Source organism: Tympanuchus pallidicinctus, unplaced genomic scaffold (assembly GCF_026119805.1).
Source record: "Tympanuchus pallidicinctus isolate F22 unplaced genomic scaffold, pur_lepc_1.0 scaffold1, whole genome shotgun sequence".
NCBI classification, from domain to species: Eukaryota; Metazoa; Chordata; class Aves; order Galliformes; family Phasianidae; genus Tympanuchus; species Tympanuchus pallidicinctus.
In genome coordinates, this window is record NW_026294618.1 from 78,764,222 (window position 1) to 78,789,272 (window position 25,051).

At 38.6% G+C, this 25,051-nt stretch overlaps 1 protein-coding gene across 1 annotated transcript in view; it reads right to left on the bottom strand.

Moving 5' to 3' along the window:
- Window positions 1–460: 460 nt before the first annotated feature.
- Window positions 461–25,051, bottom strand: part of ZNF318 (zinc finger protein 318) — a 30,661-nt gene continuing 6,070 nt past the window's right edge. The window contains exons 3-10 of the mRNA XM_052684012.1: window positions 20,334–20,973; window positions 17,866–19,293; window positions 16,102–16,201; window positions 15,116–15,402; window positions 12,059–12,262; window positions 11,483–11,582; window positions 10,485–10,603; window positions 461–10,047 (exon numbers count right to left, since the gene is read on the bottom strand). Of these exons, the coding sequence (XP_052539972.1) occupies window positions 6,664–10,047; window positions 10,485–10,603; window positions 11,483–11,582; window positions 12,059–12,262; window positions 15,116–15,402; window positions 16,102–16,201; window positions 17,866–19,293; window positions 20,334–20,973 (6,262 nt within the window). The 3' untranslated portion in view covers window positions 461–6,663. The remainder of the gene's footprint in view (window positions 10,048–10,484; window positions 10,604–11,482; window positions 11,583–12,058; window positions 12,263–15,115; window positions 15,403–16,101; window positions 16,202–17,865; window positions 19,294–20,333; window positions 20,974–25,051) is intronic.

The window sequence follows — 25,051 nt, forward strand, 5'->3', positions numbered from 1 at the left end:
TTAACCACACATTTTTTTCTAGGATAATCAACCACTATGATAAACCTGCAAAAAATCAGGCTGTCTGTTGTGTTTGTTCTTTTACATACTTGATAGCTCCTGCTAGGACATTTTTGTTGGTGAAACACATCAGTATCTCTCTCAGATAGAGTAATTGTGGAAAGGGTTAAGACTTCTGTGAACATATAAGGAAAAAAGTTTGCATGAGCAATTTAGCATGGTTGCTGAGTTGCAAAAATAACATTAAGATTCCAGATTAAGTATTAAGGTAGTTTTAAAAAGCCATTTTTCCTCCTTTGAGCAGCTCTTCCAAGAGATACTGTAGAGCCAGAAAGCCTAGTGAATCAAAAAGCTTCACAAACAAGCTCCTTCTCTTGCAAGGATTAAATCCTGAAGTAGTCTGCACACTGTTCATCCTCTTCAGAGAAAAGTTTTTAAACAAAAAGCACTCAGGGTCCACTGTTGTTTCATGAATGTTTAATGTTTGTTTTTAAAATAGTACTGTTTAAACAAGAGAAAAAAGTATCTACACATACACGTCTTCTTGGACACTGGCAAAAGAACTTACATTACAGACAGACCCATGAACACCACGTTCAACATTCAGGAATACAGAAAATCCTGACACTGATTAACCATTTTAATAATGAAAAGAATGTGCTCTCACACCAAAGCAAAGAGATACTATTCCAGGCATGCAAATGTGTACCCACCTTCTCAGAAGAAGACTCCAAAAGCCCAGAAGCTCCAGAGAACATTTTCATTGCTCCTGTGGAAATTAACCAAAAGCCAAAAAAGGGAATAATGTGCTTGTTAAAGCAAATTCAGTGTTCATAGCAAAATCCCTCTTTCTGACCATCTGGTGAGTTCAGCTGTTATATTCCCAAGTCTGAGGCCTTTCTGATGCTTTTCCCATCTGTATTGAAATTTTTCAAACCCCAAATCATTTAAAATAGTCAGGAAGAAGCTTAAAACGGAATGAAAACAGCTATGGTTGAACATACAGTGAATGCAGGTATCACACCAGGCTTTTTAAGAACTAGGATACCAGAACTTATGCATTTGATGCTTTGGTCTTGCATGCTAACCTTTTAAGTACTGTGTTTAACCTTATCTTACATCTTTGAGTTCTGAAACACAAATGTAACCCTCAGAGAAATAAAACAGGTATATTAATATCTTTGATGATCTCTCTTCTATAGACACTGCAGCCAGCCTCAAGAAGGCTGTCCACATCTGTCTTCTACCAAATGCCAAACACATCAAATGTGCATTATATGAAGTACTGTAGCAAATGTAGATATGGAATTTCTCCCCAGTAGCCAAATTGAATCCATTGCATTTATTGCACTGAATGCATGAAATACAAGGATGAATTATTTTTGTAATCTTATCTTGGATGTTTTGGCTAGAGGTACAATCAAGATATTGGTTTTAGACCTCTCTTATATACTTGGTGAAGTAATATAATCTTTGAAACTAACTGCCAAAGGACATGAACTGTACAAAGTCCTTGAAAAGCACCATATTAAATGGGTATAATTGCATTAAGCCTTCAGTTCTTATAAGAAAAAGCAGTCACCAACAATCCTTTGCTAATGGACTTTGTTGTCCTGTTCTCTTGCAAACCAGGTATTTCTAGATACCTACCTTTCAAATACATAGAAATCGAGTCCTCTCAGCTGATCATCTGGTATTTTTCTTTTCTTTCCGCTTTTCATATCTGACAGGAGATGAATAGCCTAATGTGTTTCCTGATGTGAGGATCATGCCTACTGTTTCTTTATTGGCCAGCTGCTACCGGGCTTTTGCGTTTTTTTACTAGTCTTCACACTACTGCTACCACTGAAATGTTCTTTTGCTTCAAGTTTTACATTCACCAATCAAACTAACAGGGTTGTATTTCCACTATTTCACTGCTGCTTAGAAGCTAGGTCAAGCTCCTTCACAAAGAAGTTTCTCAAAGTATTTTATTAAGAATTGAAAACAATACCTTATAGATGTGCTTTGCTCTCTCTAAACTGAATATTGTACAGTCAGCCTATTGGTAAAAGAAATGAAGTAGCTCTGATACAGCTTTTATTTGCTGTAGCTACTCAACCATCCTCCAACATCTACTCTAATAATTTTCATGGCTCAGCTCTCTGCATCCCCAGTTGCTATAGGAGCATTCTGGGAACAATTACAGCAACTTAACCAGAATTGCTAACTTAAAAGTATTCAGCCTTCTCACTCCAAGAAGAGCCTAAGAAGAAGTGGTGGTAGGATCAGAAACCAAAACCCAAGAATTAACACTACATACAGAGTCTTCTTTTTCTACTCTAAGACAAAGTAACAGCCTCTAGCTGTTTTGCTTTATTTTGTGCTTTATTTTGCTCAGGTTGGTTACAGCCAAGAATACATCTATACTGGTTAACAGAAAAGGTGGCCTAGCAACTATAAACTTGCATCTCTCTTCAAGTTGTTCTGTATTCCCAGCGTGGTCACACACCCTCTTTGTACTTATTCTGTGTAGGGGGCAAAAGAGGAATGAATTCTTTCCCAGATAATGATTTCGCTCCCTTCGCCTTTCTGTAACGTTCTGAAAGAGTAATAAACCAACACAATACTACATTAAGTGCCCCAGAAAAACCTATCTCAAGTGGTATCTCCTGCATTTTTTCAGGAGAAAAATGTCTGTGTTCTGCAACGCGCTATGCAGACATTCTTGCTCATGTAATTATAGTCTCAGAAGAAATAAGTTTGCAACTCTAAACCTTTCACTACACTAAAGAAGTATAATTTTAGCATGCCTTGCGATGTACTGGGTTGGTGGAAAGTTGTCTCTTTAAAGAAATAACTTCCATCATCATTACTTTCCCTTGATATTTTGAAGAAAAAAAAAAAAAAAAAAGGAAAAAAAAACAACACTTGGGATTTACCAGTCTAAGAAAATAGCTAAGAAAGGAGGCAAATAAAAATTATCTGTGTTAATAGGGAAAAATTAAGATCTTGGTGCAGCTTCACTTAGATACAAATTTATTTCTGCTCCTACCAAGAATTAAGAAGTGGCAGTGACCCTGTATCTCAATCTGCTACTTGTAATTTCTACCAGTAAGATAGACACGTATTTGAAAAAACTAGTAACAGAACACTGGTTGATACATTACTTCCCCACCAGAGTCACCATTTAAAATAAACATACAACCCTCCCAAAAGCCCATACACTGCTTAGTAAAATCTCAAAGAAATGATTCCAGCAAGCTGGAAACAAGATTTACCTGCTCAAGGGACTACCAGAATAATAATAATAATAACATACAGTATTTTGTCTAAACCATGAAAACTTTTGTTTTTAAAGTTTTCAGCAGAATTTAAATATTTGAAGGCCATTTCTACATTCCAAATAGAGCCACAGATGTTAAAAGAAACCTGCAAAAATAACTTACAACACATAGAATGCCAGAAGCTTTTCCACTCTTCTACTGCCTCTTAATAAAAAAAGTGTTCTGCCACAGACTTCACCCAAGAGAACGTTCTTTCTGCCAGCCTCCAACACGGCAAAGTAAAAGTTGCAATATAAAATAAATGCCTGGAGTTGATTCATCACCCATGTAATTTACTAGGTATTTGTGCTGGCTTTGAAGATGTGTAAAAACAGAAAAATTCAAGTAGACTTATTTATTTCCTATCAGCAGCTTTCTAAAAATCAAGAGAAAGGCACTTCTCCCATATGCAGCTTGTAAAGAACTAGTCCAGGAAGCAGAGATCATGTTATATTGCACTATTCAAACACATAAATAAATTCCCCTCCGTTAACTCACCCCTCCTCCTGAGGATCTGAAGTCAAGCATCCAAAGCCAGCCTAGAACTTAAGGCTTCCCAGTCAGTGCACTATGCTACAGCTCTGCCAGCACAGGGGACCAGTACGGTAGATAATCATTTACTGCATGCCTCTGAAAACCACAGCAAAAATAAATAAATAAATAGATACATAAACAAAATAGATAGATAGATATATATATACATGCCATTTCACAAAACCTTAATAAAAACAACAAACACCTCCACCTATATGCCTACATGTCAGTCTACCACCATTCATTTTGTTCCTACACATCCCAGCAGTTCTAGGAGAATCTTTTACTCCTACCTTAAAAAAAAAAAAAAGAAGAAACCACAAATAAACCTTTCAATGTGGAATACTGTCAGTCCACTCAGGCACAGAACAACTATTTGACCAAAGGGCATGAAAAGAAGTATTATTTAACTAGTAACATATGAACACTTAGCTTCTGGAAAGCTGAAGGCAAATACAAGCTAATGACTCCTCCTTTCTCATCTGCAAAGTTCTTGCTTTCCTTTAGAGCCTCATTACTGGCCAGCAGAGCTGTGTGCTGAACACCAATGCTATTGGATTTGTGTTGATGTCCTTTCCACCAAAATAAAGTTAATCAACAGCACTTCCCACACAGGTAAGACAGTAATGAATGAGGATGTCTGAAGTACATCATACAAATGAGTTTTTCTACCACTGCATATACTGAGACCTTCTTGAACATGGATCTGAGAAACGAAACCAGCCAGCTGGTCTGTATTCCAAAACATCATCATTCAAATGCAGATCTGCAGGAAAAGAAAACAAAAAAAACAACCAGCCTTCCCTTCCTATCTCCCCTCCCTGCACTGACATCCTTCAATACAAGGCAGGCAACCGTAGATTCCCTCTCTGCCACAGATTTACAAGAAATCAGGCACTTCACTGAGGAAACTGATAAGAAGAACAAAAGTAGAATATTCAGCTGTCAACTGTGAACAAACAAGCTCAGATATATAATCAGACATTTATAGAAAAACGAGAAACAACTACAAAGAACTTTAAAAAAGAATGGAGTTTTAACAATCTCTACCCATCACCGAACTTCCAATTATCAAAAGCAGATCAAACCTTGTTTTCTTTGTTTTTGACAGCAAATGGTTATTTGAAGAATATTTGAAGTAGAGCAATGATACTAACAAATTCTCCTTACATTTAATGTGGAACTGCTTAAAATTGTGAAAAGCAGTCAAAAAGGCTCTCAGAAGTTCCTCCTTTCTTAATTATGTTTTTAGGTGGGGTTTATTTGACTACATAACCTAGCTTTACAAATTCAGGCTGCACTCATATTTCTAATATAAAAAGCACAATAACAACTCTGAAAAATGTTTAATATCATCTTTACACAGTCATGGAAACAGAAGAAAAAATGCCATTTTCCTGCTTCTGAAAGTTCACGTGCTGGTAGTGATTACAGACATATGAATGAACTCTGCTTGTTTCCCTCCCTCCTTTAAAAAAGGCTTAAGGTTTCAAACAAAATTCCAGTGATGATGTTGACAGAAGTTCTTCCACTGGCTTCAGCAGGGAATAAATCATGTTTTTACTGAGCAGGCTAACTGTTGAGTATCTTCATTTTCTACAGCTTCTCAATTTTATGAACTACCACAGGAGGCAGAATGTACTTGAAATTAAGCACTTTCCTAGAGCTACAAAAAAAAAAAAAAAAAAAAAAAAAAAGTCTTGTTGAACACAGTATGTTTATTTTTTAAACAATTTACAAATAAAAATGTGCAATTTATCCAAGCAAATACATTTAATACTTCAGTTTTTAACGAGCTATACAAATGAAAACCATTACTCCAGAGCTTTTGCTAGCTCTAGGATCGTTCAGGGTAGGCATGCATGTGTCTCTATCACATGAAGCGAGTCCAATTCCTGACACCAGGGTTCTGATCTTCTACTTCTTCAGAGCTGGTCAGCTGCTAAACGATTTAACACAAACAGTTACTGGATCACAATACAATGAAAGAGAGCCCATTTCAAAACATGTAAGTGACCTCAATATGTCTGGTCCAGGTGTCAGGCCACAGAGCCTTACCGATTAGTCTTCTTCTCCAAAAGCCAGTCGGACAGATTTTCTCCCCTTGATTAGTGATGTGGCATCCATAAACGTGTTTATACAATACAATGGAACAGCTTAAGTACAGATGTAACACAGCAGCGATTACAAATCACAAAGACAGATAAACAAACAAAAGATTAATCACATTTCTTGCATTTCAAACAATGAAAGTAAACAAAACCATGCATTACAGTTTAAAACAATGTTCAGTTTTAGTTCTTCTGCAAGTCTCCATTTCCTCAAGTTCTAAATTGCTGTTCTTGAGCTTGTCCCAGAGGTCGGACTACTTGCGATGCTACTGACAGAAGCAAAGTGAGCGGGAAATCATCCAGAAATGTTCAAAGAACAGAAGCCCCCAAAATAAACAACAAAGACGCACGCATTATAAACGAGAGATTCCATTTTAATAGCAGAAGTGTAGAAAAGAAATTGGCAAAAAAATTCACATGAAAAAACATTTTACACAGTTGACTATGTACAGAATAACATACGTGTCTGGTTTCTGATGGTGTTAAGTTTCAATTTAGCCATGTCTTACGATGCTACTATGTCCTAGGTGCTCCTGCTCAGGCAGGGGGATCAGACTAGATGATCTTTTGAGGTCCTTTCCAATCCCTGATATTCTGTGATTTTGTGATGCAAAGTGCGCCCAAACACCTCAACTGGAACAAAGCAAACAAAAAAACCCATACACATCATCCCGGCTCTGGCTCCTCAAATATTGGGGCTGCTTGGGTTCATTTCAACCCACTGGGCTTTCTGCTAAGCTTTCAGTCATTCCTGAATTTGTTGTAGATTCCGAACTACTGTCAGTGGTTTCTGTTTGCTCAGTCTTCTTACTCTGGATAGCACATAGTCCCTTGCCTCCTAAGCCATCCTCCTTTCCATGAGTTTCTTTGAGTCCAGGAAGGAATGTTTCCACACAACCAGATGCCGGACTTTGTCTGCTGTCTCCATCACAGCTCAGTGATAGCATTTCAGCAGCACCACCTCTGCTCTCCTCCACTTGCCGAAGGCTCTCAGACATGGTAGAAATGCCCTGCATTTCTGGAACTGGCATGACTGCTTTCATAGTGTCATTGTTTGAGGGTTGCAATCCAAGCTGAGATGCAGCTGTCTGAGAAACCTGGGTGCAAAGTTTATCTTCCCAACTACCAGAAGTAAGCGTGGCAAAATCAGTAACCTCTGTTTCATCCACTGTTTTTCCAATGCCCAGCTTGCCCAGTTTGTTTGACTCCAGTTCAACGGATGCATTAGTTTCTAGTTTTGAAACTTCTTTCACACTCGTATTTAAAAGTCCTGCTGGAAGGATACTGATGTCTTCATGTATTGTCTTAGTATTTCCCAAATTAAAATCTGTGCTTCTGAACTCTCGCTCTGCTTTCTCAGAGGGGGTCTCACTGCATTTTGTATTTTCTGATCTCAAGGAATCTTTCTTGTTATCCTCACTAACACTTAGAGAGAGACTTTCAGACTGTTTGGTATTAAATCCTGAGTGAGTGGTATTCAGACTAAAGTCATTGGCTGCTGAGGTTCGTACAGCCTCACTCTTTGCTTGCTTGTTGACAGCCTCTTCTGAAAAATGCTGATTGAAATCTGCCGATAAAGCAACTGCTGACTCTTGAACAAGATCAGAAAAACCCGGCATTCCTTCTTTTGCATCTCTCTTAGCAAAAATATCATCTAACATTTCATTAGATCCAGTGTGTCCTAGTGACTTCTTTTCAACTTCAACTACTAATTCTACACTGGATCTGAGTTCAACAATGCTTGCTGAGCAGGCATTGACTAACCAAGCAACCTCCTGCCTTTGGGTTTGCTTATCTAATACTGCATGGCCTGACAGTTCTGGTGTAACTTTTTCCTGTGCTTCTAATGTGCTACTTCTAGATTTTGTGTTGCTAAGAGATGCCTCTGGCTCTATTTCTGTCAATTCTGAAGCACTAATTTTATTAGAATTATTTTTCTTTTCTACATTTGGAGTGTTTGATAATTTCCAACCACTTTCAGAACAAGAACTGGTTGCCATTACCTGTTCTTCTCTTTTACTGGTTCTGGAAGCATCCCACTCAGCAGGACTTCTTGTCAATTCTGAAATCTTATTTTGGGTTTCTGAAAACTGGCGAGTTCTGCCAAGGACTCCTGGTACTTCCAAAGCTACGCTGTTTGGGTTCACATCTTTTAAGGAGGCATCAATAGAATTTTGCTCTGTCAGTACTGCTAGTAAATGTTTTTGTTTTGAAATGTTCTGAGAATCACTGAGCAAGTGTGGACTATGAGTTTCTGAAACAGTTCTACAGCTATCACTTAAATTTTCCTCTTCCAAATGGGGATCTCCCAGATTTTGAATTTCAATCTGTTCTAGCATAAGCTCAGGCTTTACTGCTTTTATTTCCCTGTCTTTCATCTCTTTGTCTTTCTCCAAAATGCCAGAGGCATTTGAGTTACTAACTGCAATTTCATTTGCATCGTCCTGTTCAACTCTCTCTTGGATCTCTGTTCTCTGCAGATCACAGAACTCCTTGCTGCCTGCTTGCACTTGACTTGCTATATCCACAAGTCCCTTCTCTGCAGGCATCTGAATAGGAGAAGCAGGTTTTGCTTCTAGCAGTTCTGTGACTGACATTTCTGACAGCTGAGGCTGAAATATCTTCTTGTTCCTTTCAGCGTGATTCTCATCAAGAATCCAACTGCCCATTACTTGATTACTACACTGTAAAGAATCCCCATCTTTCAATTTAATCTGAATATCTGTTCTAAGAGCCTGGAATTTTTTACCTACATCCTTCTGAATACCACTTTCAGTGTCAGCACTCATCTCAAAATTAGGTATTAAAGTCTCCTGAAAATCAGTTTTCTCCATTACTGAGCCTGTCTCAGCTGAGTGGGCCTGGCTAACTTCAGTAGCCACATTCTGAGATTCCTCTTTAAAGGAGGACAAGCTACTGTCTGTTCTAGAGTTCGCAGGAAAATCTGCAGGTTTTGCTAGGTTAGAGTTTTCTCCATTTGGAAGTGTAGAACTTACAAGCTTGCTGTCAGCTGAACCCTTTCCACCACTACTGTAGAAAATATCATAGAGATCCTTAGCATTGGCAGTGGCCAGGCAAGAGTTTCGCTTCTCTATTTTTTTTGCCTGCTCACTAAAGGCGGTTGAAGGTGGTGGTGGAGGAGGAGGCCTTACAGGCATCGCTAACATTGTCTGTTCACTTTCAGACACACCTGGAGCTACTTCATCTGCAGGAATGACAGCAGTGGGCTGCACTGCAGGTGGAGGAGGTGGGGGAGGCGGTATATCAGAAGTCTGAGAAGATTCACTTTTCTCTGGTGCTTTCAAATCCTCCTCTGGCCCTTTTAATATTACCTCTTCTCCTCCAAAAGCTTTTGAGATGATATCTGGAGGCAGCAGAAGATCTGCATTCGTTTCTTTTACCACGGGTAGTGGTTTGGTGGTGGCTCCAGAGGATTTGATGGATAAAAAAGTGTTCAAAGGTGCTGGTTTGCTAACTGTTGCAGTAGTAGATTTCCTGAAAATCATAGTGGGGACTGGAAGGTTGGGTAGAATTTTTGACTGTGTTGATGTATAAGCAACTGGTGTCCACGGGCTGGTGTGTGGAATAACAGTTTTCCCAGACAGCTTGATTTCAATGGACTTGGCATGGAGTTTCCCTGACTGAAACTTGTTCTCCTCTTTGTTTCCCTCCGTGCTCTCCTCCTTTGGAATAGCTACTCCTGGGGCTTTATCCTCTCTCTCTGCCTTTTTCCAGCTGAATTTCCCAAACGATGTCTGACTTGGTGATTCCTTTTTAGATTCCTCCTTCTTTTCTTCTTTTTTGTCCTCTTTCTTCTCTTCCTTCTTCAGTTTAAGCTTAATACCCATTTTTCGCCCAGAAGAATCTGTTTTGTCTTGAGTTTCACTAGCTCCTTCTCCAAGCTCTGGGGTGTTCTTTGTTTCCTCTTTCTTTATTATTTTTGCTTTCTTCTCATCCTTCTCTTCTTTCTGTTTCTCAACTAGTTTCCTCTTCAGTTCATTCTGCCGCCTGCGCTCCGTTTCCAGAACTACAGCCAGTCCAGCCTGACGGTCTAGATTTCTCCTTTCTTCATAGAGCGGGTTCTCATCTATGTATTTCTAAGGAAATAAATGGCACAGTTTTAGCAACTACTTCAAGGAAAAATATAACATCAAGTCAGTTCTTTAACAGTTTTGCCTTGTTAAGTAAGTGCCTTCTCAACACTGAGAGAGCTGAGAACTTTTTCCCACTGAGAAACTGAGATGCCACAAACTCCACATCCTGTAGTTTAATGTAGATTGAGTGGTGGCTTCCAGCAGTGCTGTCATTCTTCTGGAGAGTTTGAAAATCAACACTGGTACTTAAACACAATTTAATCTTATGCAGAGGAAAGATTAATCTCTATGTAGTGGGAAGTTCTGCTTAGTTAGTTCACTGCAATACAGTAAAAAATAACTGGATACACCATGTCAAATGGAATTCTTCAGGAAAAGATGATAGAGCAAATAAAAACTAACAAAAGGAATCACTCACTCCTGGTACGTCAGTTACCAACCTTATATTTTTCATTGTGAGGATGACTTTTCACATGTTGCTCAGCTGAGATTTGATCTCCAAAAAATTCATGACAGAGTTGGCAGTAATAACCAGTGATGGGAATCAGAAACTCAGACCCTGAAAAGGCCAAAGGAAACACTCAGAGGGAGCAAAATTTAAAGGATGCCAAGTTTTTAACAAAGACAAATAAGTGCATCAAAAAATAACAGCAAAACCTCCAGCAATGTTCCTGTTCACATTTTTGAAACTGAATTTGGTGGATTTTATGCTTACAGTATGGTAAATACCACTAGTAGGAGCAATAATATAGAGTGAAGAAGCTTGATTATTGTGATTCAAAAATATCAGTGCTCTTCACAATGTAACAGCCAGTCTCTATACAAATAGGCTAATACTTTCAGTAGTTTTCATCTATCTTCCATCTCTGTGGTATAGTCTCCTCAAATAATAAACACCTGGTTTATAAAAGGAACACACTGAAGTTTAGTAAAAGTGCATCCCTGTGCCTGCAGAACCTGCTGCAGTTATCTAACATACTGCAGATCCTACCAAGTACTCATCAGTACTTTTTCAGGGACACCTCTACACAAAATGTGCTCAATGGAAGAGTCTGCTGCAAGGCTGTGTGGAGTACTCCACAAGATGTGCTCAAACACAGCAAGACTTTGTGGTCATATTCTGATCCGAATTGTAATATGTTAGTAAAAACAACTTTAGGACTACATTGGAAAAAAGTAGTACCAGCATTCAACCAGTATTCAACATAAGGAATTAAATTCTAAAGAAAAAAGAAGGAACCATACTATGTTTTCCTACATTCTTGCTCCTTTTGCATAGAATGACCAGGAAATTAAATCATCTGCCATTTACTAATAATACAGTATCTATACGTGCTCCTGTAACTACAGAAAGTTTTGAAATTCCCTTCTCTGAGTAACTGGAACCTGCTGGAGGGCTAAGGGAGAAGAAATTCATGTTTTAAAAAAATTAACATACCTTTGGCAGGAACAGTTATCTTATCAATGCGCTTTATGGAGTCTTGTTTGGTCTCACTCTGGGTCTTCGAAGCCCAAGGTCTGTTGTAAGGATCCAGGGTCTATTTGCACAGTGACAGAGGTATACAGGCTCACATATTACACTAGCAAGGCAACTATGCTTGTTGTTTGTTTTTTTTTTCCTTTTTAACATCCTTCCAGAACACTGAACATTAAAATCAATGTGCAATTATACAAAGGAGCTAGGTTTTTCACTTTTCCCTCCCTTTTTGTAATTTATGTGAGAATAACCAGTGAAGAGGGTAAGACGTAAACAATATCAAAAGACAGGCAAACACAAAACAAAAATATCAAACACTAGGTCCCAAGTGAACTGAATACAAGCCCCGCTTACACTAGTCGAAACACACCAGTAGCTGTACAAACTGCTTGAGTCCAATATCTTTGAATTTGATAAACAGCTTCTTGCGTTCATTACTTCAGTTTTTCTTGTAAAATGTAGTTCTGTGATGTATGTTTCAGGGCTAATATTTACAGCAAAATGAAATGCACGTAGTGAAGGAAGCCTGTCACATACCTGTCTGTGTTTCTTATTATGCATATGTGTGAAAAAATCAAACATGGTCCCGCAGATGGTGTTGCAGTCTTTGCACCAGTGGTTCCCTGCATCATAATATTCATAAATATTGGCCAACTGGAAAGGATGTTTGGAGGATTGTGAAGAGGATTCTGCCGGCTTTGGGCTTCTGCCTCTGGATTTTTCATTAGTTGGTTTTGATTCCTAAATTGAACAAAAGGAAATATTTATCTAAGACAAGGTAGGACAGACATAATGCTCTGGAACTCAGATCTTGCCTCCAGTAGAAGCCACACGCACACAAAAAAAAGTATATATCACCTGCTTTTCAGCGCCCAGGCTAAATCCACTCTTTCAGAAAGCTGGTATTGCCGATTAAGATGCAGCGTGGTCACAGTGAAGAACTTCCAGTAAGACTCCCCGATGTAATGGCTGGATGGTTGTAGGTTGTAATCAAGGAACGAAATGAACAAATCCCCTAAGGCATGCACCTTTCCCATTTTATGGGTTTCACACAAGGATCTCAATAGTTTCAATTTATAATACTAGCCAACAGTACCTGCAACACCTAAAAGCACTTAGAAGTTCTGCTAGGAACAACTACAAGTTACCGTAAAAGTAGGTTGGATGAAAGTAGAATGGAAAAGGAAGTAAAAATTAGTTGACTAAAAGTAATTAAATCAATCATTTAATCAGATTATTTGAGAGCGCCTGAATTCTCTAACGGACTCATTGCTTAACAGTAATAAAGTTCTGTTAATTACCTAAGTACATAGAGAGAAGCATCTTGTGATTTAAGCATGTGATACTTACGCTGATTTGTACAGAAAGATGCCATACAATAATGCACAGACCTTTCAGGACAGTAGCCAAAATCGATACATTTTGCTCAGAATCTTGTTGTATGCTAACACTGTGAGCAGCAAAACAAGTAATCCCTGAAACAAATAATGAACAAGCCCTGCTAATTGAGATTATCATTCTCCTGGATAGAGCTAAGTGTATTTTGAGTCTTCATTTACGTTCCAATGTAACAATGGCCCACCATGTTATTATTTCTCATCTGCGTGGCATTCCGGGAAGAACAGCATCTTTCCAAACTTAGCAGGTCCAAACCAGTTGCATGATTTCCAAGTAATTTGGTAGTGGTGTCAAACAAATTTACTTAAGCAGATTCAAAACCAACAAACAACATCTTACTTGAAATTCCTTCTGATAAACAGGAACAGGTTCTCTCCTAATACCATTCCATGCAACACAAGCAGTAACACAAACAATGAAGAGACATCCTTGCCACTGTGCACTCCAGAAATTTCCACATCCCAATACAATTTAGTTCTTGGTTTAGAGTAAGAAGTGGCCCAGTGAATATTTGCATATATTCTACGTGCAAGAACATAGCAAAGCTGACAATCTCTAAAACAATGAGAAGATCAACTTACGATCAGTAAGAAATGCATGGAAGGATGTTCATAAAGTCTAAGAAGTGCTGTCTTTTATGTTATTTACAGACCCATACAATACGTATCCTATAAAATACTATCTCAACCAGAGCGTTACAAAACACAGTACTTGTCAAATAGATGAATGACAACCAACTCTAACCCGTTTGTGCTTCTGCAATTAACAAAACATAAACAACTTTCAGATCACGGTACCTTACCTCCACACCAACAGAAACTTGGGGTAAAGCTCAGGGATATCTTTTTAGCACAAGACTAGTGACTACAACACACAAACACGAGCTCAGCAGCAAAAGACCACAAAACAGCTTGCAAAGATGCGGAAAAACATAAATGTTTTTGCCCCTTGATTGGCCAAGTAAACTGGTCTCAGCGTCTGAAAGTCTGCACTATCTTTCTTTTCACAAAAACAAAAGTTAACAATCAGAATTATAAGGTGAATCTCAGAGTCTAAGGTCAGCATCCTATGTTCCATGTTAAAATAAGGAACTATAAACAGGGAGCAAGTCATTATGTGTTCAGACAATGTAAACAATGGAAGTTAAAATAATGAAAGACACATTCACACATACTTTATCTCAAGAAAAGAAAGCAATACAACTTAATGCAATGTAGGATTTAACAGATGTTCCTGTCTACTCATTTGTTCCATGTGGTGTTTGACGCAAATAATTTGTAAAAATAAGTGGATACTAGATTTTGATACAAAAATAAAACGCAAAAACAAGCCTTAAAATGAAAGACGTCTAATGACTTCCCTGAACCAGACCAAGATGAAACATAAGGAAAAGTTTACAAGATTCACCTCTTACCCTAATAACACTTTAATTTCTGGAAAAAAAAATACACTGTAAAGTCAGGTGTACGCAAAAAGCATCTACTATCTCCCACCATCTGTACCAGTGACGTAATTGGTAACACAGCAGAAAGTGACATCATTATTGTCCTGAATGCAGGTACAACCTCTCAGATGCTACTATCATCATACACTACTTCCAGAGTAAAAAAAAAATTCTAGAACCTGATAAGCCTCTTCTAGTGTATTCACCACTCAGAGACCAAGTCAGACAGACCATCATGACACACACCCACATTTCTAAAGAAAGAACATACAGCATATATATAATAATCGTGTTAAGCTGACAATCATGTTTAACTCTTGCCATGATTTATTAACATCATCACCTGATGAGAAAAATGACACACTCCAAACTTACAAAGAGCTTGGACAAATATCCCTTTTTGGCAGACCATACTGGAAATATTGTACAGAAAACAAGTCTGTCGTTCTCAATATGGAGTTGAGACCTAACAGCTACAAACACTTATGCTCCTGTTCAATCCATCCAACACCTCACAAAATCAAGATAAAAAACAGAAAGTGGTACTGAATTGCACAAACTCCGTGGGAAAACATAAACTCCGATTACATTTACTCTCACCTGCATACACAATCAAAAACAGCATATGAGATGTGGTAACAAATGCCATCAAATAAACCTTCTTGAAGGTTTGAATGTTTGGGAGCAGCTGCTCCCCAATGCCCTCCTCTCTTAATGGAAAAATCATCAGTATATAACCTAGAAGATTTTACCTTATTGGAAGAAGTTGCCTTCTCCAGACCTTTTGTGTTTTCTGACTTGCTGTTCTTCTCTGAGGAATCTTTGGTTTCCACAGATGGTTTCCGGGGTTTTTCAAATATGTTAATCCCCAAGATCTGTGCTACTTTGTCAAGCTCAGATTGCTTCTTATCTGCTGCATCAGATTCTTTATGGAGCTCTGAAATCTCCTTCATAATATTCTCTTGAAGTCTGTTCACCTCAACCAACAAGGGGTCTTTGTGACCATCCTTCTCACGTCGTTTTTTCCTCAGCATCTCTCCTGAGCCAATCAAGGAAACAGAAGAGTCAGAAATGCAACAAGAAAATTGTCTTAGGATCGATATGACTATTCCAGCAATGAGTAAAATATCGATACAAAATACTACACTTAAATTTTTACTGGGAAAGATGGAACCAACTCGTAGATACATCACTAAATCTGAATTATCTACCTCTGTAGGGGTTTCTTAATACACACCCCTCTCAAAGGCAGCACAGTCCTCAAGAGAAAGAATCAACTTAATAATTACTGTATGATCAAGCAAGCAAAATTATTTTTCATGTTAATCATACATTATAATCTGAAATGATCACCTTCCAGTGGTGAAAGTATTTACTTCTGATAAAAACACAACTTTTAAAATAACGTAAGTTATTAAGATAGAGAGGACTTGTTCTTCTCCATAAAAATTATAAATCTCATAAAAATTAAAAGACATGTTGACATGTCTCCAGTTGCTATTTCTCATTTCTTCTAAAAAAAACACTAGAATACATAAACTGCAATTCTTTTAACCTACCAAGCTACTAAAGAAGATTGAAGAGCAGCTGTTTGCTTCAGTGTAACAGTCAGATTTTGACATAATTAATTTTAGTATAGTAATTAGGTCATTGCTTTCTCAAGAGTTCTGCCTATATACTTCACTTTTAGCAGGTACTGCTGGTGGGAAAAAAAAAAAGTGGGGGAGATGTGCCATACCTTGCTGTTTACGAAGCCTGTCCAGTTCAGTCTTCAGATAATAAAGCTTCTTCTGCCGTGCTTCTCGCTCATTCTTCAGTTTTTCTCTCTCTTCTATCACCTAAACATATTGCAAGAAGATTGGATTTTCTTCTCCACCTACCGTAAGTTAATCAGACTTGTGAAAAGACAGCAAGAACTCAGTTTGTCAGTCAAAACTGCCTGGTCTGATCATTTCTCAAGGCACTGAGACTGGCTGACTATCTTCTTACAGAGCTCATGAAGTCTAAAGTTGAACAGCTCTTCAAAACTCACACAGAACCTCTACAGACAACATATAACTGACAAAAGACCTTACAGCCCACCAGCTTCTCTCCTAATTTCACTTTGCCAAATTGTAGCCATCATTTAGGATTCTGCCTCAATGTGATCTTAACTGTATCATCAAGAACATTCTGCAAGCATCAGTGTCTGAAATTAAACATGTATGAAGTTTGTTTCTTGCTCAGTCAAGTCTAGCAGGAGGAGCTCATACATTTGCTTTTCACTAGTTTGAACTGACTCCCACTGAAGAAAACCAGCCAATATGCTGAATTGAAACATGAGAAGTTCTTTCCGCTTCCACCCTAAATTTTTTCTAACTAATTTTCCAAGACACAAGTCCCAATTTCTTACCTTCACAATACTCATGAGCATTGCTACTGACTCCCCCCTTGAACAAGCAAAAATTGATCCAAAAATTAGTCCTCACTAGAGAACCACTACTACTATGTCAGTGTAAGTGTTGGCAGGATTCCTGCCTCGAATAAATCTTGCATACACCAATGGGAGAATCTCTACCAACAGCCAGGCAGCTTCTTGAATGCCAGAAGATTTTTATTATTTTATCAAAGCACCATTTTATCATTTGGGCTTTTCTGGCAGCACAGGGCATCAAATGACGCACAAAGGTTGCCATGTTCCAAGGCATTTAGCAAAGAACTGGACTAAGCCCATACCAAAGAACTCCACAGTGCAGACAAAGACCTGGAAGTCCAGCCAAGACACATAGCTGAACTACCAGTGCATGTCAGAACAGGAGGAAACCCCCACACCTTTAACTAACAGCTCTTTCAGAAGCGCCTAAGTTCCATTAACACCAAAAATTCAACATCATCAGCTGAAGAAATTATTATTCCTGCGAACAGTTAAAATGCACTCATCTGCTCAAATGGCTTTTTGTCTAAGTATTCTATTTAAATCATTTCAAACTAAAAGCAAAGGGAATATATCAGACCATAACTTTGTTTATCCCCAAAACCTCTCTTAGCAATTTGCGCCAGTGCTCAGTCATTCTCACGGTAAAGAATGCATTTTCCCATGTTCAGATGTTTTTCAGTTGGTGACCATCTTGCCCTGTCACTGGGCACTATGGAAAAGAGATTGGCTCTGTCTTTTTCATACCATCCTTTCAGGTATCTATGTACCCTCAAATCTTCAATGATTTGAATATCTAAAGCTCAGTGGAATAAAGTTAAGATATAGATACCAAGTATCTTTCTTTAAGCTTTTGTTTGGCCCTAATCAATAACCTACTAATGTGTGATTTGGGGGGATTTTTAATATATTTTTTAAATTGTTACAGAATTAACAGACAGGTGCCTAGAAATCTTTAACAAAAGCAAATCTAACTACTTCTAAACCAGAACCGCTCAGGCTAAAATCAGTGCATTTAAAGAGGAAAAGTTTCTAGCCCAGTAGGCAAGCAGTCTGACATATTTGGATACATTAGAATATACAGCATACCTTCTGCTTTTGAGCTGCTCGATTTTTTTCGTCTGATATCTTTTCTGGGGTACTTTTAAGAGGGTGTGAAGATGGACGAAGGGGCACTTTGGAATGAGTAGGAGTGGTGGGGACACGAACAAGCACAGAATCGTCTCTTTTCACATCAGCGGCATCCTTTCTCATGGAGACTGTCTCAATAACCCGGAGGTTGGGACGCGTAGGGTTTGCTGACATGGCCATAGTAAGAAGCCCATGAGCCTCTGGCAATGCAGGATTAGGCTGCTGGGTAGGGGGATACATGGTCCAGCCAGGAGCTGCATAAGCCATATAATGCCCATAAGCATCATATCCTGGAGGGGCCAGTGTGGGAGGTGGATAGTTCGGGGGCATCTGAGTGGTAGTGAACTGGGAATAGTTGGGAATCTGGTATTGGGAAACAGAAGTAGGGGTAGGTGGCAAACTAGCAGGAGCTGGTGGAACTGAGGGAATGAGAGAAACGGAAGGAAGAGGTTGCTCTGGTGCACATGGAGGTACGTCCTGTCCTCCTGGCTTGTTCTTCGTATATTCTGATTTCTGAAGAGAGGATGGATCTTTAGACTGCTGGAAAGAAATGGGAGGTGATGCTGAGTGCTGCTGGCCTGACTCTGGAGAACGAGTGTCACTTCGGCTGCGACGTAAATCCCAGCGGTCTGTTCTGCGAGTATCTGAAGAGCGACGATCGGGAGAACGGGATGCCAACTTTTTGCCATGAAGGCGTTCCTGAGTACGAATGGCTAGTCTCCCAATTTCAGCAACACCAATGTCAAGTCCAATGGTTTTGAGTAAGTCATGAATCTTGGCATACTCAGCATTAGGCTCTTCTAAAGGATCCAGCTTGACAGCTGGAGCAGGAGAAGGAGGAGGTAGGCTCACCTTCTGGTTCATTACCTCACTGCTACAACTCACAGGAGGCTTTTGAACAAGGTGTGATTCACTATTAGTGTCTTCATCCTCATCACCATAAAGAAATTTCTCTTCATCCTCGATGTCAGGAAAACTACGCCTCCTCTTCTCCTGAGCACTGACAGAATCAGCCATCATGCCCAGAATTCGGGAGAAACCACTGCCATCCTGACTGGCCCTCTCATGAGGCAGTAGGAAGTCAGTATGGCGATCAGCAGGCTCTGATTTGGGTTCTATTTTCTCCTTGTGACTTAAGAAGCTTCCAAACTTCTCTTCATAGGTAAAAGTGTCTTTGGGAGCCGCAGAAAGTGGGTTCCACTCATATAAACCATCATGTAACTCTTTGTTTGCAGGCTCCATCACAGAGTCTTTGTTAAACCGCTTGAGAAAGTTCTCCACTTCAGAGGAAAACGGAGCTGTGTTGTTGCTCTGGGGCAAAGATGAATGACTAGAAAGAAGAGGAAGATCCTTGCTGGGAGCAGGGCTGCTAGAAAACTCCTCGGGCTGAAAGACAGAGAAGTTATTATTTACTACAGCACCCTCTGAGGGGACTATGTACCTTGTAGAACAAAAGAACATGATCATTTCTCTTCAAGATCATATTTGAAGAGTTAAAAAAGACAATTCACAGTTGAAAGAGAAATAAAGATTAAAAAAAAAATAGTTGTGATTCTAGAACGTCCAGCAATGAAAGCTCACCCTAGAGAACACACAAGATCAGAATTATATTTAACCAACTTTTTGACAAACTCAATAAATGAAACTTTTAAGCTGAAACACTCTGACATAAATTCAGCTATGCTTTGAGTTTAATCACAGACAATTAGGATGTAACACTTTAAGACAAGTAAGAGTAACTGTACTGGGAATATTTCCAGTCACTTCTTCAGATATGCATAATTAATATCATATGAAATAGACATGGGCATTGAGCAGGATCTTCGGTGCCCTGTGATACAAAGATGTCATTGTCAACTAAGCAGATCAAAAGCAATGTGCTAAAGCACAAGAAAATAAATTTATCGCAGCAGTCCCAACTTTGCTGATACTCTGATTTTCAAACTCAAGAGGTATGGCTTGGGTACAATTTAAGTACGGTTAACATCAGCCTACAGTGTAAAGAGAAAAATTAAGGACACTCGAAGAAAGAAATTTGCAGTCAAAGACACTGAGGATTCATCAGGCAGTTCTTAGTCTATAAAGAAGCAGAAAGGCACTGTGACAGTCATACCTTCTGTCAGTGCCCTGATGGCATGTACTCAGCTCAGACTCAGCTTTTCAGCACAATCTCAGCGTTTTGGGACAAATTTCAATAAGAACATTTCATTCTGCCTCAGATTTTATACATATATAATCCTTGATTAATTGCCTTCATCATTTAAAATTTCCAATGCAATTCTAAATTGTACAGGCCTACCAAAAGATACCTGTCCTTTCCAAGACAGGAGAATGTAAGCACCTGACTTGTCTGTTTTTGAAATCTGTATCAGGAAGTGACTTTTGGAAAGGAGTAATGAGGAGATAGACATAGAAAGAGATCAAACCTGAATAGGAGACTCTACTTCCATCTCTACCCTCTTCTTCAAGATAGATTTTTTAGGCATGGATGGTATTTCCTCAGGCCTATATGTGTAACGGGGCTCAGAAGTCTGTAGTGTGTTAGTCAAGCCTGGGATCACATAACCACTGTCTGAAACATCATGATTCAAGTTTCTATTACGTTCTTCCTCTTCTCTTTTTCTCCTGGCACGGTCAAGCTCTCGGAATTCTTCATTTAGGTATGACGGGCTTGGACTTCGACTGCGGCTAAGGCTGCGGCTTCGTCTGCGATAGTTTCGTGTTCCTGATGAGAAACCTTGATGCTCTCCACTCATACAATGCAATTTCTCATCCTTTTCATACCGTGGACGCTTTATTTCTCGTCCCCTCTCTTCTGGTCTCGATGGGTAGAAAGATTTCCTAAATTTATCACCGTCTCTGTCAGATCCGCGAGGCAGCTCTTCTCGACGACCATAATGTGGGCTATAATCTGAACGATGAAGAAAAACATCTCGGCTGCGGTAGTCTTCATCGTGTCTCATGCTGAAGGGACTTGAAGGCTGATCTTCATGTGACAGGTATCTCTCTAAGCCCCGAGGGCCTGAGAGGCCTCTGGTGAATATGGGACCATCAGCCATATCATCCCTGCATAAGAGAAGCACAGAAAAAACCTAAGTGCTTGAGTCAGATTAACTGTGTCTTATTCTCTCTCAAGAGTAAGAAATTTCCAAATCAAATTCAGAATAGGCATCTCCATCACTAAACAGAAGCAACATTTTATATATTCAAGCAGCAGGGGACAAGGGATTGCTGTTTTTAACAGTGTTATGCTTCTCTCCTATGAAGTCACTTGCAAATACAGAAACAATTCAATTCACACTGCAGCCGAGCCTTGAAAAACTGACAGGATGGACTTATTTCTGTAGAGAGACTGCACAATTTAAAAAAAAACAAACATTACTATCGTATTTCAGGCCACAATCCCTTTCCTCACCTCTCCCAACAAGATGCTAAGGTCCCATTTCATATGAATTATTCAATGTGTAATTCAGTTTCAGGCTAGCAGAGGTAACCAGATCCTCTTTCTAACTTCAGTTGTGGAAAAAGACCACAAATTCTAGCAATGTTTTTTGTTGCAAAAGATCTATAGACAGGATAGTCGAAATCACAATCTGCTTTACCTAAAAAAGCAGCACAGTTTTTTTTACATGGTATCTATGAATCAGGAACAGTAAGTGTAAGAGCATCATTCCTTTGTGTCAGCCCGTGCATTATTATACACAGCGGACTACAACTAGCACAACCTGGAAATAGTGAGCTATAATTCTTGGCTTATCCTTTTTTGGGCCAACTCCAACAGACACTTCCAATCAGGAGTACTATTTTAACCAACTCCTTTTCCCCTCAGCCCCTGAGAACTTCTCTGCCACTGTCATTTACATCAGGCAGAAACAAACCAAACCACTTCAAAATTGCCAACTGCTGTCTTTATTTTCAGATACTTCAGAAATCTAGCAAGATCCTCCAAGAACGGGAAGCAAATGAGCTCAATACAGGCAAATCAATGAGATAGAAACCTTAGAAAATGTCTCCCCTGCGTGATTAAGATGTCAGCATGAGATAAACTACGTATGTCTGCCTGAATCTTCACCCTCCTCCTAAGAAAACAGCCTCAACAGATTTAAGAGACAACATTTCCAAAACAAACAAATAAATAAATAAATGTTAAGAATCCACGAAAACCAAAATAACAATCCTGCAGATAATTTACAGACCCTATTTTTAAGTCACCAGACCAAGAAATAACTAATGTGACAAGATAAATCTTTTTCTTTTTTATCTTCATAGTTTACACATGCATATTCAAGAACAAAATAAATATGAAATTTCACTGCATCTCTGACTTACATCATTGCAAAGCAATTTCTAAATTATTAGATGCTTTACTGACCCGACACATCTTCAAAGATATGTCATACACCAGTATCTGTGAAATCAGATGTTACCTCTTCCATAACAAACCATACACCTTCACTCTTCTAAAAGCACAAAAACATCTACATATGACCTAACTAAGTTTTGTACATAAATGTTGCTGTCCATAAAACAATTTATTTAAAAGCAAATGTCTCTCTTTAGTGTCACCATCAGCTTCCATTAGAGCCTGCTATACATAAACATGCTGGTCGAGTAACAGATGTATATCACCACACACCTTCAGTTGATTTTTGAGCAAATAGTTTGCACCCATGCTTGCCAAACACTCTGACTGCAGCAACAAAGGGAAGGAGTACTAAATCATTCTTTGGAAATACAGGAACAGCAAATCCTACTCTACTTTAAACAAAAAGAATGTTCTAAATAGACTATGGATAGCAAGGACACAGATTTAAAACCCAAAGATTAAATACAGGTATGAGAAAAAGATTTATTTGCCTTATAGAAATTGCAGCTCTTTGAAATATGTACTCTGTAAACATAATTCAATTTTCAGTCAGCAAAGTCTACTAAGTATGTTGCATCCCTGGCAGAGGATACCACACTGAGCATCCCAATTCCTTCCCTACTGTAGAATCTAAGAATTACTGGAAATCACAGTATCAGAGAAGAACAGACCATAGACGACATACAGATGATGCTTCAAAGAATGAAAACTGAGGTAAGGAAGTTTACTTTTTATCATATTTGTACATTTATGTACATTGAAACAGAAATAAACAATGGTATTCTGCTGTGAGCAACCAATAGGGCTCTGTCTTAACAGCCTTTGAAATGGAAGTTCGACGAGCTGTTTACATTCAAGCCAGCTGTCACTTCTGATATTAAGCCAAAATTTGCTATTTCAGAACACAGCTTAATGCAGACCAACTCTCTGCAGTGATGTGTTCTAATCCCCAGCACTAATCTCAGACGAAAGAATTGGTGGATGCTCTGTATAGCTTATGCCAGCTCAGATAGCAGTAAATATCTTAACAACACTGACAGAAAAAGAGATGAAAGGTAGGGAGGGTAAATAAGATACACACTTCACTTTGATAAAGCAAGATTCCAGGAAACAAAAAAGTATTAATCTGATAAAGAAGATAAACTGCTTTAGTCACCTCAAAGTCACAGACCAGCAGCATTCCGCCATTTTACTTAGACATGCACAGGAGGCCAGCTGCCCTAAAAACTTGGAACAAATTCTTACAGATGTTTCAGGATGGACCTGCACATGGACACACAGCCAGGGAAATTCTCCTAGGGCATCATAAAAATCTATGTCTGCAGGAGAATCCAAAAGCATACCTGATTTCTACCCTCTGGTATTTTATTTCCTTTTTATTTTAATGACTCTTTCTGCCATTCTGAAACCCTTCGTAGAAGTGATTGCTTCAAACCCAAGTAGGTAGGAAAAATAGCTGAGAATAACAAAAATTGGAATTTTTTGTTCCAATTACTTCAAAATCCAAAAAACACAACTTCACAAAATACTTTTTTTTTTTTTTATGAGAAAGAGAAGGGATTGTGTGTACAATAAGAATCTGATGTGGACAGTATTAAAGCAAATGATGATCACCAATAAGGGCCACACTCTAAAGCACAGTGATAAAGTCAGTGTCTGAACCAAGGCAGTAACACAGAAGGAAAAAATACATTATATACAATATCCTAGCAAACAACTACCAACCACCTTTTTAAAACAACCAAAATAACAAATAGTGAATAAATCTGCAAACCATAAGCAGTAAGATTTAGGAAAGCTAACAGATGTTGTCATGCTAAGCTTCTGGACAGTTGTACCACTCAGTCAAGCACAGCCAACACAAATAGCATGGAGGGAAAAAAATAAAATAAAATAAAATAAAATAAAATAAAATAAAATAAAATAAAATAAAATAAAATACAAAATGAAACAAAAAATAAACTTAACCACATGGAGCTCCTGCACACCTATGCTTAAATGGCAAGTCACTTAAAAACTGACATCTACACTGTCTGACTTATTCCAATTCATCACTTCAGTACCTCACTACGTTCTTAGCAGTTGACTCTGACCTTGTTTTTTTTTTCTTTAATTACCCTGCTACCATTTTTCATCCAGTAACAGAGATAAAGTGAAAGTGATTTGCTTATCGAGAGCGTAAAGATGCCCACAGTAGTGATTTTCCTTCTCATCTTAAAATAAACTCTGCTGTGCTACTCCTAACCAGGAAGTATAACCACAAAACAGGTTACATAAAAAACCTCACCGGAGAAAATGAAGCAATGGGACAACTCTACCACCACCAGGTTTTTAATTTGCCAGAGCAGCACAGTGCCAGTTCTCCTATATACAATTTCCTGCTCCTTCCAACCACTGTACTCTCCCCAGGCATATTCACTCATCGTGTTTTGAAGACTGCAGACCGTACAAGGAATTTACAAGTCAAAACTGATTTCAGAAGAACTGAAGTAAAGCCATAAAAGTGACAGTACTGAAAACTAAACTCTCATTTGCTTTTCTGCACCTGCAGAAACTTACCCTTACGCTTGAGACAGGAAATTCACTTATTCTGCCTACTTTTTTTTACTTTTTCTTTTTAAACGGCTGAGGGATATTTGCATCAAAAAGTGATGTTACTGTTCCTTTTGTTTTGTATACCTGAGCTTGATTTAAAATTGCAGTATGGTTGCTCTCAAGCACAAGCTACTCCAGCTTTAAGTTTGCAACTCAAGGTAAAGCAAACAATTTCTGCTCAAC